Below are 15,649 nucleotides of genomic sequence, written 5' to 3'. Positions count from 1 at the left end.
GTTGAGAGGGAGCCTTGATAAATCCCTAATTCGGAAGGATCTTGGGAACATTCCTTTATAGGAATAGGGATATATTCCCTAGTTGAGAGGGAGAGATAGACACAACATTCTTGTCTTCACTTGGGAAGAAAGAATGGAGGATTGGGTAATCATTTGGCATCTGAGACTCTTTGAGGATGTGTCGGGCATCCAAGAAAAGAGTAGGCAAGAGGATCGATATTCTTTGAGGGCTGGGAACCCAAGAGAAGAATAGTCCTGGAAGGTCATACTGAGTGAACACAGGGTGGGTATGTACCTTGAGAGACAATGATGAAGGCGTCTATAGTCATTGGTCTTGCCAACATTGTGCTCTGATTTGATGAGAGATAGAGCTGTCATTCAAGGACTTGCTGTGGAAACAATGTTGGTTACTATAATGCTAAAATAGATGTGTTACCAATCCGACTCTTCTTATGAGATCTCTTCAAAAGTGATTGAGTGTGACTAGGTATCATTATGAATACCTCCCTAGTTAAGAGGGAGTGTTGTAGAATTTAACTCGGTTTGGTCTTCATAATGACTTGTAATTATGAATTTATGAAGAAGACAAAGATAATAAAATGTATTTTGTAATACTTGCATCGTGGGTTTCATGAGCAAGAAGTTTTTATTATAGGTCAAATACTTCTTGATGTCTTTAGGGGTTTGGCATCTTGTCATAAATGTATAATTTAGATTCATATGAAGTGTTGTTACAATGTCTATGTAAAAGTCCTCTAATCTAGACAAGCACAGTCATCCTATGTCGGCTTTAATATATATATGATGAAGATTTCATGTCGGCTTCAAATGGAGACACACCCTTTGGATACATATTGGCCTCAATATATATATATATATATATATATATATATATATATATATATATAAGTGACATGTCGACTTGCTTATGAGACATGTTGGTAAACAAAGGACAGGTCGGCTGAAATATAGGCACCAACCACTATATAAAGGAAGCTTAGATCATAATGCAGACACAGTTTTCGGATCATTGAGATTTTCATAGAGAAACACAGTTTTCGGATCACTGAGATTTTCGCAGAGAAACACAGTTTTCAGATCACTGAGATTTTCGCAGAGAGATACAGTTTCAGATCACTGAGATTTTCGTAGAGAAACACAGTTTTCAGATCACTCTGAGATTTTTGGATCATAACACAGAGTGACTGTTATGAAACCAGCTCACAAAAAGATAGAAAAGATAGATGAATGTCTTAGAAATAAGCCTCTTCGAGGGGGCAACCTCCTTTACATTACACAAATCAACAATTCTTGGATGATACAAATGACACGACCTCCTTTCTATATGTAGGAGTCTAAGGGGTCATAATATAATTAGAGCCGACATGACAATAATAATGTAAGGGCACAATAATAATAACAGTGGGCTTCTATGGGGCACAATAATAACAATATGGGGACTACATGGGCACAACAATATAATAAGGGGGTTGTACTAATAACAATAAGGGGTTACACTAGTAGTATAAGGACCTAACATGCCCCTCTCCTTCAAAAAGTGTTGTCCTCAACGCTTGAGTAGTTCTTGATGCTTTTGTATAAATTCTTGTCCTCCCATGTGGAACCTTCAGCGGGTAAGTTCTTCCACTTGATGAGATACTCTGAAATTGATCTATTTCATAGCTTTCAGGTTCTTGTTTCTGTGATTGCTCAAGGTTCCAATATGATTTTTCCTTCCTCATCAAGTTCAAGCAATATTTTTTGAACTAGGATCTTCTACAACTTTTGAATTGGTGGCCACACTCCTTCATCCTTCCATTCATCCCTTGCTTCATTTATCCAATCTAGTTGGATAATAGAAATAGAACAAAACAATGTTTCGACATCCTCATCCTTTCTTGAGAGTGCATCTGTAACACCATTTTGCTTCCCTTTTTTGTAGATGATTTCAATGTCATAACCCAACATATTTGTGACCCATTTTTTTTGTTCTTCTAAGATAATCTTTGTTCTAAAAAGTATTTAAGACTATCATGATCCATTTTTAGTTGGAGTGTCTTCCCATCAGGTAAGGTCGCCATTTCTTAAGTGCATGTAGTATTGCCAACATTTCCTTCTCATAAATAGCTTGCTTGAGATGTAGTTGTAAAAATACCCAATCACCTACATCAAAACAATTTTCACTGTGATGTTGATCTACCTGTTGTTTCATTCAATTTTGCACCAAAGTGGCGTTATCCTTTAAAAGTTGGAGAACTTCTTGTTGATGCTCGATGTGATCTTTCACTGCTTGAACTTTTTTCTTCTTGATATGTCCTTCTATCTTTAGAGTTTGAGGAGTGATAATTTCTTCCAATGCTTTACAAGATATGGTCGGATTCATTTCTTGATGCTCGATGTGATCTTTTACTTGAACATTTTTCTTCTTGATATGTCTTTCTATCTTGATAGTTTGAGGAGTGGTAATTCCGGCCAATGCATTACAAGATATGGTTGGATTCATTTCTTCTTTCTCGATGTGATCTTTCACTTCTTGAACCTTTTTGTTCTTGATATGTCCTTCTATCGTGAGAGTTTGAGGAGTGGTAATTCTTGCCAATGCTTTACAAGATATGGTCGGATTCATTTCTTCTTTCTCTAGGGTTGGTTCCTGGTGTATATCCTCTTTTTTTGATGTTTCTTGATCCTTTTCTTCCTCCTCTTCATAATCTATGTAAAATAATTTCGTCTCAGCACACCTATGACCTTTAGTGCATTTGCTATCACAATTGTAACAAAGCCCTTTTTCTCTTTTTTCTTCCAATTGTTGTGGTGTCACCCTTGTAGGTTGTGGAAGGCTAGGAGAAACAACACTTGCATGTTTATAGTTGTGAGGCGTAGAATTCCTTGTTTCCATAATTTTGTTTTCCACTTTTCTTGTCAACCTGAATGCCTTCTTCAATGAATCAGTCCCCAAAGACGGACCTCATGATGAATGTTATCTTTTAAAGTCCCTATGGAGACATCAATCCTCTGCTTCTCTGGAATATCATTTTCCCTTATATTCAATTTTTGAAAGTACTCAATGTGCTCTGCCATTGAACACTTTTGTTTGAGATTTATCATTTGACTAAAGAAGGTGTTTCTCTTTGTATCCTCATAATGTGCTATCATTTCCTCCGTGAAAATTGACCACGTGACAAGTGGTTTACGAGAACGAAGCCCTTTATACCATAAAAATTGATTCGGTTCTAAATAATTAGATGCAATGCATACCTTTTGTAACAGTGGTACACCATGTAGATCAAAATATTTCTCCATCTATAGTATTCAATTTACCGAATCCTTGCCATCAAACTTCCTCTTCTCGCTTTTTCTTGATTTTAGGAGCTTGATTTTGAAGCAAATGTAACTCTATAATTTCGGATCTTCCCGTTCTGAAATCGCGACCTGTAGTAGTCCTCTGCGTCCTCTTTCCAATGTCACCAATCTGATCGAAATTGGATTCTCCAAGAAAGCGTTATGCACAATCTCCCAAGATGACCTGATTATACACCTTTTCAGAATAGCGATCTTGTATGATGTGCCATGTGTCATTGTTTTGACCTTCGGATCTGAAAGATACACCAAAAACTACAGTCCGTCCTCTTTTTGTAACTTCTTAAAATTTCAATCTGATGCTCAGAGAGAAAGTTATGACGATTTTCCCAAGGTCACCTGTTTAAGATGTAATTCGGGAGTTTGCAAAAACCCTAACTTCCTTAGATCATATATCCGAAAATATAGCGAGACAAGGTTTGAAATTCGGACCTGAGGTTCACTCTGATTTCTTCTCAAATGGGTTTTTTTTTAGCTTCTGAAACGTCGCAGAAACAAAGTTATAGCGAAAATGCCACGATGACCTGTTTGGAGCAGCGAAACCCTAGAATCCAAAGCTCTAATACCAAATGTTATGAAGCCAGCTCACAAAAAGATAGAAAAGATAGATGAACGCCTTAGAAATAAGCCTCTTCGAGGGGGCAACCTCCTTTACATTACACAAATGAACAATTCTTAGATGATACAAATGACAAGACCTCCTTTCTATATATAGGATTCTAAGGGGTCATAATATAATCAGAGCCGACATAACAATACTAATGCGAGGGCACAATAATAACAATAGTGGGCTTCTATGGGGCACAATAATAACAATATGGGGACTACATGGGCACAACAATATAATAGGGGGGTTGTACTAATAACAATAAGGGGTTACACTAATAGTATAGGGACTTAACAGTGACAATTTCGGGTATGTGCCAGAGTGGAACAGTTCGAATGTCAGAAGAATTCGGATGTCAAGTGGAACAATTCGGATGCCACAAAAGAATTCAGATGTCATAGTGAGACAATCTCGAAGAGACACTGTTTCAGATGAATAAGGATAGACTTCTGATGGGTTTCACAACTACATAATGATGATAATGCTACTAAGTGCTATAAGGTGCTGCAAGGAAGGATGACCGTGTCTTGATCTAGGAGAGGCAGTTCTGGTCAAGTATATTTGTCAAGGTCAGTGTACTCATCTAGTGAAGAATCTATAAGAATAGAGTTGTGGGTTTTCCCCTCAAGAGGAGGGGTTTTAGCCCTGCCTTGAAGCCTAATCATTATGTTACCTTTCTTATTGTTTTTGATTGCTATTTGATGTATTGCACATAAATAATAATAAAGGACAACGATAATACAAGAAGCGTTACACAAGTAGTAATCATGTAAGAGAATTTAAAATAATGTTCACCCTACCCAATTCTCAACATTTGGAGCGTCCATTCGGTTGCAGTTGGTGCATAGGGTGTTGGAGCATCTGTAAGGTTGGAGCCTGAGATCTAGGGCATTGTGTTAGTTTTTGTAGCATCAGATGGTGCTCTAGTCTTGACGGTTGTCAGTCAGGCTAAGAAACACTAGGACTCCAAAACCCATAAAAGGTTTCAAGAAAATCCACCTAGAAATATCTTAATTAAGTTAATTAATCAATAATTAAAGTTTTCCTAAGTCTAATTTAGGGAAAATGATTAATTAACAACAATTAATTGAGGAAGGTGATATTTCTCTAGAAACTCACACAGATTGATTAGGAAATGATCTCAACCATTGATTGAGTTTTAATCTTGGCCGTTGGAGTCCCAATTGGAGATTATAAGGAGAGGTCGATGGGTAGATGGATGAATACACTTGAGATCGATTTTTTTGGGCAGTTCAATTTTGCAGAGAGTAGCATCAACATTTCGCTGGAAGAGTTCGAGCCAGAGAGGGGACGCAAAGACAATGGTTTCGGAGGAAGTCTTCCAGTTCCAGAGAGTAACTTGTAGAGAGGTAGAGATATCCATAGAGAGGTTGACGCAAGGGTTGCGGAGTAGCCTCTAGAGGGCAATTCGATCTTGCTGGAGAGAAGATCGTTTTCAGTTCCAGAGGTTGGAAAATTTTTCCAGAGTGTTAGAGAGATAGTTTCTCAGCCAGCAGCAGACATGATGATTTGAGTAGTAGCTGTTCGAGGTTGTGCGTTTGGCAAGCTGCGCAGAGGTGACACAAGGTCTGCACAGGTCAGTTTGGACGACTCACTTGGAGCTGGCAATCAGAGCCAAGATTTCCTGTGGGGTGAGGAAAATTGCTTATAATATTTTTGCTAGTATTTTTCTCTGTAGGATTGCCAGATTTCGGCATTCAGTTGTACTCATAATTTCTCACTATTGTTTAATAATAAAAACCCTCAGCTGCTGCATCGGTTTTCCCACATTGGGTTTTTCCGAGGGATTTTGTCCAAAAATAACGGTGCTATATTTTTGTGTTTGTGCGCCAGTATTATTTTGGTGAAAATTTTAGTTGTGAGTTATTCGTTGTTTTCCGTAGCAAGTAAACTACTAATTAATTTATAGTTAGAAGAATAATTTGCAGTTGCTGCAATAGTTGAAAATTTCACATGGTATCAAAGCAGATTTGATCATACAGGAAGCTCAAAAGTGGAAGGAAGAAATCGTCCAAATTCAGAGGGAGTCTGACAGTTCGATTTCCAATTTTGCACAGAGGCTGGCTTAGTAGTTCAAACTACCACGCAGAGGGTTTGATTTTTCTAGTGCAGGTGGAAGGAAAAATTCGCAGAGCCTAGTAACAGTTTTAGCAGGCAGTAGTAAAGCCATGAAGCAATTCCGGTGGAGCAGATCAGTATTTTCGCTGATAAAATTCCATGTTTGGTCGCAAAAGGTTTTTACAGCAGTTTTGCTAGAGTAGAATCAACGCTGGGTGGAAGAGAAAGTGCACACGCAGTGGAAGATTTCTCACAGAGTGTTTTGGCTTAGAAATCCAAATTTCCAGTTGTAGTCGGCAGTAACTGCAAGTAGATTTTCTCACCCCAGAAGGTAGTACGAATAGAAGAATCAACAACTGAGTAGGAGAAAGAGGGAGATTTCCATTCCAGTTTCATTTTTTGCAGAGATGACCACAACTGGGCTTAGAGATCAGGATAGGTTGGAGGGAGCCTCCAACTACGTCATCTGGAAGGTTAGGATGTTATGAATAGTAGATGAATTTGGCTTGAAGACCTATGCAAAGAACGTTGTGGCAGAACCTATTGATGCAGATCAGCTGAAGGAATTCAAGAAGGAGATGGCCAAGACGAAATGAATGATCCTGGATGGAGTTCGGGACCATATAGTCTCGTATATATCGGCCAAGAATATGGCCAAGGAGATGTGGGATGCTCTTGCACATCTATACCAGAATCCTTCTGAGCAACAGAAGATGTTCTTGAAAGAAAAGCTGAGAAACATCAGGATGCATAAGGGTGAAGGCATAAATCCCTTTCTCACTAGAATTCAAGGATTTCGGGATCAACTTGCATCTGTTAGGGAAGCGCCTCAAGATACAGAGCTTGTGCCTTTGGCCCTAAACAATGTCTTAGAGGATTGGGAGATCTTCGTCCAAGGCATCTTAGGATGAGATACTCTACCTAGGTGGGATAGGATGTGGTCAAATCCGCAACAGGAGAAGATGAGGCGAGCACTTGTGAAGACCTCCGTCAATGGCAACAACAGTAAGGGTTCGAAAGGTGAGAAGGAGGAAGATAATGTGGTCCTTGCATCAAAGGGTCTCAGTCAGGGTCAAAGTTCACAGAGGAGAAGAAGAAGAAAAAGTAGGACCTATCTAAGGTCAAGTGCTTCAGTGTCCTCAAAGGAAGAAGGACAAGTAGAAGAAGCAGGACCAGGCGGTAGCATCCGTAGAGATAAACAAGTTGTCCTCTTGGCTAGTGGAAGACTTCGCCATGTTTAGAGCTATACCTCTAGGAGTGAGGTGGGGCGATATGGAGTTATAGTCCCAGAGTTGCGCTGAGATTTGGGCAGGCTCCATTGAAGTAAGCATCTGTTGGTGTTTCCTTATTTCCTTGATACGTGGGCCCACAATATTCAGTAGCACGAGGATCAATGTCAGTTTATGCAGTTAGATTCCAGAGTGACAGTTGCAGACTTGTTGCAGTCAAGTGCTGACGAGCATAGAGCAGTTTTGATAGCAAAGCAAGAGGCTTAGTAGTAGAGTCAACAGTAGCACAAATTCCTCATTGCACCGTGAAGAGGCTAGTAGCGGTCAGATGATCAGGAGACAGATGCAACATAGAGACAGTTGATTCAGTGTTTTGGATGCTTCTCAGTTGCAGTAGCAACAACAACAGTTAAGAGGGAGTTGGCAGTGGTATAGCAGAGTAGCACCACAGATGCAACATCAGAGTTGCGTAGTGATTGGTGGGCAGTGGCAGGTAGTCACAGTGGCCAAACATTATCAGTGTGTATGGAGGATGATGTAGAGACAGGGTGTTGTAGCAGTTCAACACTAGAACACCTTCCTCGCTAAGAGGGAGTGTTAGTTTTTGTAGCATCAGATGGTGTTCTAGTCTCGACAGTTGTCAGAGAGGCTAAGAAACACTAGGACTCCATAACCTAGAAAAGGTTTCAAGAAAATCCACCTAGAAATGCCTTAATTAAGTAAACTAATCAATCTATAAATTTTTCCTAAGACTAACTTAGGGAGAATGATTAATTAACAACAATTAATTGAGGAAGGTGAGATTTCTCTAGAAACTCACACGGATCGACTAGGAAATGATCTCAACAATTAATTAACTTTTAATATTTTCCGTTGGATTCCCAACTGGAGATTATAAGAAGAGGTCGATGGGTAGATGGATGAATACACTTGAGATCAATTTCTTTGGGCAATTCGATTTTCCATAGAGAAGCAACATTCTATCAGAAGAGTTCGAGCCAGATAGGGGACATAGAGACAGAAAGGGGCAGAGACAGTGAGTTCAAAGGAAGTCTTCTAGTTCCAGAGAGTAGCTTGCAGAAAGCAGAGATATCCATAGAGAGGCTGACGCAAGGGATGTGCAGTAGTATAAGAAGAGGTCGATGGGTAGATGGATGAATACACTTGAGATCGATTTCCTTGGGCAGTTTGACTTTCCATAGAGCAACAACATTCTATTGGAAGAGTTCGAGCCAGAGAGGGGATGTAGAGACAAAGAGGGGCAGAGACAATGAGTTTAGAGGAAGTCTTCCAGTTCCAGAGAGTAGCTTGCAGAGAGGCAGAGATATCCACAAAGAGGCTGACGCAAGGTCTGTGCAGTAGCCTCTAGAGGGAAATTTGATCTTGCTGGAGAGAAGCTCATTTTCAGTTCCAAAGGCCAGAAAGTTTTTCCAGAGTGTCGGAGAAACAATTTCTCAGTTAGCAACAGAGAAGACGACTTGAGTAGCAACTATTGGTGTCAGTGCGTTTGGCAGGCTGCATAGAGGTGACGTAGGGTCTGCGCAGGCCAGTTTGGACAACTCACTTGGAGCTAACAGTCAGAGCTCAGATTACTTTTGGGGTGGAAAATTCCTCATAATATTTTTTGCCAGTATTTTTCTCTGTAGGATTGCCAGATTTCGGCATCCAGTTGTACTAAGAATTTCTCACTGTTGCTTAATAATAGACCCTTAGCTGCTGCATCGGTCTTCCCACATTGGGTTTTTCTGGGGACTTTTTGTCCAAAAATAACGGTGTTATATTTTTGTGTGCGCCAGTATTATTTTGGTGAAAATTGTTAGTTGTGAATTATTTGTTATGCTAATTCATTTACAGTTAGAAGAATAATTTACAATAGTTGAAAATTTCACATGTTGGAGCATCCTCCTAGTTGTAGTTGGTAAACAGGGTGTTGGAGCATCCTACAGGTTGGAGCCTCCATCAGTTGGAGCTGAAAACTTGATGTAATTGTTCTTTTTGAAGAAGAAGACAAATATTAAGAAGCGTTCAATGATTTTTGACACAGAGGGGGTTTTCCACCTAAAAATCTTTGGGTCCATTGTCTTGATTATTGTGCATTGTTGAATGGTGTTTTTTATTGCTTTTGCTATCTGATACTGGTTAATGTTAAATACTACTGAAGATTAACTAATGCCCTGAAAAGATTAATAAATTGTTGATTGCTAAGAAATACTGATTCACCCCCCTCTCTATGTTTCCAACCCACTCATTTGACCCTTCTTGGCCTCGTGACCATACTTGGCCTCCAATCCTTCCTATTCTCCTCTCTTGATGACTCTTGTTGCCCTTAGGCTTACAAATTATACCAAAGGATCCTGAACTAGAATTAGTTCAAATCCACAATATTCTCAACTAGTAATCCTAAGGATCCTTTAGATCCACAAAATCCTCTAGCCTATCCCAAGATATCTCTAACTAATTCAACCTCCCGAGATCTCTTCTTAGAAGAAGATTTGATTACACGCCGATTACATCAATATTACAGTCCTTATAGAATTCCCTAGAAACATAGAAAATTACAAATAATTAACCATTAGGGAACCAACTCCCTTCGTAAATCAAAACCTCTAGGTCTAGTCAAATGTATTTGACTTGGAGGTTGGATGCTCTTGCATCAATGACTCAGAAATGAGTGCATGACCCTTGCAAACGCCATCATGTTCTACCTGTAGCTGTAGTATACCTAGGGGGGATAATATGGGGTACAGAGGGAGGTACCCAAGGGAATAATGTAATAATGGGATGGGCAATAGTAATAAATAAGGTGGTTAACCCGTATCATGTAAGGGACCACAAGTAGTTAGCAATAATGTAATAAGCCCATGGTATTAGATAGATGGTATTGAGGGAACCATGGTAATGACTCATGGTATTGTATGTATGAGGCCTATATAGAGGCTAGAGACTCCACATTGAGGGATGTCAAGGATTATTGTATGAACAAGCATATGGCTTGTGGAGTGCTCTCCTTCCTTAAGGAGTGAATGTATGGTGTTGCCCTACCTTAAAGTTTTGATTAATAAAGAAGTATTTCTATATTCAGATCTTGTTATGGATCTGATCTAAAGATATAAGATAATAGAAATAATATAAGATAATAGAAATAAAAATATAAGATAATAGAAATAATATAAGATAATAGAAATAAACCCACGTAATAACAAGATCTGAATATAGAAATGCTTCTTTATTAATCAAACCCTTAATGTAGGGCAACACCATACATTCACTCCTTAAGGAAGGAGAGCATTCCACAAGCCATATGCCTGTTCATATAATAATCCTTGACATCCCTCAATGTGGAGTCTCTAGCCTCTATATAGGCCTCATACATACAATACCACGAGTCATTACCATGGTTCCCTCAATACCATCTATCCAATACCATGGGCTTATTACATTATTGCTAACTACTTGTGGTCCCTTACATGATGGGTTAACCACCTTATTTATTACTATTGTCCATCTCATTATTACATTATTCCCTTGGGTACCTCCCTTTGTACCCCATATTATCCCCCCTAGGTATACTACAGTAGCTCTGGAAGACCTGCAACCATCTTGCCTCAATGCAGGTAAAGCCTTGTAATGTAGATGAGCAAATCTTCGATGCGATAACTCACATAAACTCATACTGTCATGTACCAATGCTTGGGTTGGTCATCCTATCAGTCTGTATAGACCTCCCTATCGAACACCAATTACTTCTTCTGAGTCCATGCTTGATCCCTTAGGCCATATAAGATTTGAATATAAAAATGCTTCTTTATTAATCAAACCCTTAAGGTAGGGCAACACCATACATTCACTCCTTAAGGAAGGAGAGCACTCCACAAGCCATATGCCTGTTCATATAATAATCCTTGACATCCCTCAATGTGGAGTCTCTAGCCTCTATATAGGCCTCATACATACAATACCATGGGTCATTACCATGGTTCCCTCAATACCATCTATCTAATACCATGGGCTTATTACATTATTGCTAACTATTTGTGGTCCCTTACATGATACGGGCTAACCACCTTATTTATTACTATTGTCCATCTCATTATTACATTATTCCCTTGGGTACCTCCCTCTGTACCCCATATTATCCCCCCTAGGTATACTACAGTAGCTCTGGAAGACCTGCAACCATCTTGCCTCAATGCAGGTAAAGCCTTGTAATGCAGATGAGCAAATCTTCGATGCAATAACTCACATAAACTCATACTGTCATGTACCAATGCTTGGGTTGTTCATCCTATCAGTCTGTATAGACCTCCCTATCGAACACCAATTACTTCTTCTGAGTCCATGCTTGATCCCTTAGGCCATATAAGAATGTTACCATCCATAAATGCAACTCAATAACCTCTATCTTCTAGTGCTGAGATAGAGAACAAATTCTTCAATAATCCTGGTACATACAAAACATCTCTCATGTGTAGTGAATATCTGGACTCTAGTTGAAACAAAGCTGACCCAGCTCCTTTCACTGCATACATGGCATTGTCTCCAAGTTCCACCTGTAATGCTGAATCCCTCTCTATCAAATCAATGAGAGAATCTCGAAAACATGTCATGTGCCTAGAAGCACCACTGTCCACCAACCGGACATCACTGCTATTGGTAATAGTGCCTGAAAGGGTGGAGAAAAGGACTTTTCTCCTCAGCTCCCTCTGGCTCTGGAATGACACCATCCATCTATTTTTCCTTTCTGTGACTTGGCACCATTTTGACAAGAAATCAAAATATCCAATCAAGCTGCCGAATACTTGTCTCTTAGGCTAACTTCAATGTCTGCTCTTTCAACAAAACTATGATACCATGTTGATTTTTCTACAAGATACACAGTAAAATACAATTTTCTGCCAGATAATTACTTCCTAATGATTTCACACAATATTCTTATGCCACTTATATCATTGAGCAATTACACTTCAGAAAAATATCAACGATAAATGCAGTGGAAATAGTAAAGGTCAAAGAAAGACAACCATGCACAATAGAGACAATAATTTTTCTGTGGGAAACCCAACCTTGGGAAACAACTCAACAACTTTTCTTTAGGATAAGTTATTCTTCAGCAAGGTTTACAAATCAACAACTTGTCTAGAAATCTGTGCCAATAATCCAAGTCAAATACTAATCAGACTTGGTCAAAAACTTTAGCAAGTCAATGCTGGTCAAACAAGCCAAAATTCAAATATGCAGTCAAACTTTGACCTGCTCAAAATTAGCCCTATGGTCAACTTGACTGGCAATCAACTCGGACCCATGATCAACACATGCAGTCAAACCCATGGTCAACTTTTCCCTGTTTTGCAGTCAAACTTGGCCTCTTCGGTGGTCAACGCCCAGTCAAATCACTTGGTTAAACAACTGATAAACTCAGACTTCTTTCTCCACATGTGCGGCCAAGAGAGAGAGAGATAAAAGTAGAAAAGATAACCTTTGAAAACAAATCTCAGACTTTCTTTTATATGAGAGAATGAGGCATCACATCATATATTTATATTTGTCGAATGGGGGTGAAATAACCCAAGGGACACACCCCTTCATGAGTTGGGCTGACTTGATGCTCCAAAAATCAAATTTTATTTTATTTTTTCATATTTCTTCTAGGTCGACTTAGTCATGTGGGTATACCTCATGATGCTACACAAAAAAATCAACATCTACAAGTAAAGAAGTTGCATCGGCCTTATTGCCTAGTCAAGACAGAGGTAAAGACATACAAAAAAGAAGAAAAAGAAAAAGCAAAAAGCTCTCAAGCAAGTATTCCAATTGATTTTGGGCATGACCTAAATCTAATTCTATATATTTTTTGAAGTGAAAGATGGTACTCCCCATGCCTCAAAAGGGAGAACACAATGATAAAAGAAACTTTCCTACATCTTTCGGGGGGGAGGGAAATTGATGAAGTAAAACAGTTGGTAAACCAAAAACCACCACATTATTCATCGAATTTCAGTTCAATAGTTTTAGATTGAAGATGACAAAAGTTATTGGTAAATTATATAGAGTTGTGATTGAGGGGGAGAATGTTAGATTACGAGTCCCTATACAATCATAAAGTCTGAGAATACAATTGCCATGAGTTGTAATCTTTATCTTTGATGAGGTGTTGTCATGATCCACTGATGAGTTGTCAGTGAGATCTAGATCTACAATGATCCATTGATGTATTATAAATTCAGATCTTGAGATCAATACTAGATGAATGAGAATGGCTTGAGGACTTTTCTGCCACTCTGCTTGTCCTGTTTTGCTCATATCAATTCTTAACATTTAATAATATCTAGAATATTTCATTTAGATTTCAAAGACTAGAAGAATATAGAAAATTTGACTTTCACTTGTATTTATTTAAGTGAAATTACAACATGGTATTATTTTCCACTTTTACTAACTGGTCACTAGAAGTTGTTTTGAACTACTTCTTGCATGTTCATACCTAACCCATGCAAGAAACTTTTGTTTGAGCTATATTTCTCAGCATTATCTGTTCCTTTTCTCTTAGACTTTGACATAAGTTTCTCATTTATTGGATGAAAATAAAGGATATTGTTATTATGAATGTTGAAACTACAAGTTTAAGCACCATTAGATCCAATCCAATAGGTTGATCAATCTCTCTCTTACTTTTGCAAGGAAGGAAATGAATGATAGACTCTCTAAGCAGCCAGCAATAATCACTCATCATGTGTAATTTTACTTGGAATTCTTTGATCAAGGCAAAAAGTATCTGATTGTCATAATGGATATGTATTACGTACCAAGTTTTTAATGGAAAAGCCCAATTGGATCTGAACACTGCTTTGCCTGATTAGATATTTCATTTCCCTGACAGATACTAGCTTGAGGATGAATGATTTTTAACCTAAAATAGAGCAATTCTGATTGTGTTCCTTGTAGGTAAAATAATCTTTAGTGATTCCCAATACATGTTACCTCTCTCTCATGGTCAATATTTGGGTGATCTATTTATGCCTTTTTTTATAAATGAATTTTTGTGGTCACTATCTTTATCGTCGATTCAATTCAATATTCGCAATGGCTTGCCCTAGAGTTGATTTTCGAACATCCTCGAAGTTTTGTTATTTATGTACTGTTACATTGAACTGACTGCTGGATTACAAAATATGTCTGAGTAATATACATCACAAAGACATTGTGCCATGCAAGTTACTATCATTACGATACTGGCCTTCATCGCTTGTATCAGCAGCATTAATTTCACTTCTTGGTTGAACGCTGAGTGTCCTTTTTCATACTAACATTATTTTGGTGTCATGTCTTATGGTCCCTATTTGACTAATAGTTTTGTCTACGTGATGGTAAATGCAAGTTATCTTACTATGAATAGTAATAATTTAATTTTAACATCATGGCCTAGCCACACACCAAATTGATGTGTGAGACCATATTATGATGTGTTGTTCCTCATTAGCTCTCTTCTAAAATATTTAAGAACAATGACTATGTAACCTGGAATGATATCTTACACTTTCTTGGAGTATTTCTCATGAAAGGAATGATTAATCATTTGATTCGTTGATGACTTGCAGATTTATCGACCACGAGAATGAATTGAAACAAGCCAAACCAGCTGCTCCCCAACCTCCTCAAAGGCCACCTTTGGATCCTTGGACAAAATCTCGACTTAGTCAACAATGGGCTTCCCCAAAATAAGACAATACTTAATGATTGTCTGTAAAATGTTCTGGTGGATTTAATGTGGTGACTATGTTTATAACGTGCTTTTTAGTATCTTACCAAGCAGCGGTATCTAAAAATTTTAATAACGTCTATCAAACTTGTGGAGCTTAATTTTCTCCAGAGTCCTTTTATTTAGCTGTCCAATTTTGTCTTTATTCTTTACGCTGTGCATCACATTCTTGCTGCATATTTCAGTGCACTGTAGGTTTAAACCAGGATGATAGATAAGTAATTTTGAGGCTTATATTCCCGGGAAAATCATGACATACTACCTGCTTTTATGCACCTTTTCAATTTGATTATATATACTATTTAAAGAAGTCATTATTGGAGACATGTCATTGCAAAAGAGCATATTGATTGTTCCCATTGGACCATTGGATCCACTGGGTATCAACCAAAGTTTCAGCAGCATGCATCTATCAATGGCTTAATCAAAAACTTGTCTGACCCGAACTTATTTACCAGATGGCTGGTTTGATGAGAAAGATTTCTACTGAACTGTAGCATTATAAACACGTACATGGGCCCCAAGTCCAACTTTCTGATGGGTACGTAAGCTATTCAAAATCGTATTATAAGGAGAATTTGAAATGATATCATAGAGAAATTCAATAAGGGGAAGGAAAAA

The 15,649-nt window shown here is 38.3% G+C and overlaps 1 protein-coding gene across 1 annotated transcript in view; it reads left to right on the top strand.

Annotated features, from left to right (window-relative positions):
* Positions 1 to 15,352, top strand: part of LOC149233988 (uncharacterized) — a 206,892-nt gene extending 191,540 nt beyond the window's left edge. The window contains exon 6 of the mRNA XM_089371700.1: positions 14,868 to 15,352. Within this exon, the coding sequence (XP_089227826.1) occupies positions 14,868 to 14,991 (124 nt within the window). The 3' untranslated portion in view covers positions 14,992 to 15,352. The remainder of the gene's footprint in view (positions 1 to 14,867) is intronic.
* The last annotated feature ends 297 nt before the right edge of the window (positions 15,353 to 15,649 follow it).

The sequence above is a fragment of the Pinus tabuliformis genome, chromosome 8 (genome assembly GCF_031772625.1).
Source record: "Pinus tabuliformis cultivar Carrire ecotype Pingquan chromosome 8, CPIR1, whole genome shotgun sequence".
Classification (NCBI taxonomy): Eukaryota; Viridiplantae; Streptophyta; class Pinopsida; order Pinales; family Pinaceae; genus Pinus; species Pinus tabuliformis.
Note: the sequence above shows the minus strand (reverse complement) of the source record. Positions and strands in the feature narration are given on the sequence as shown.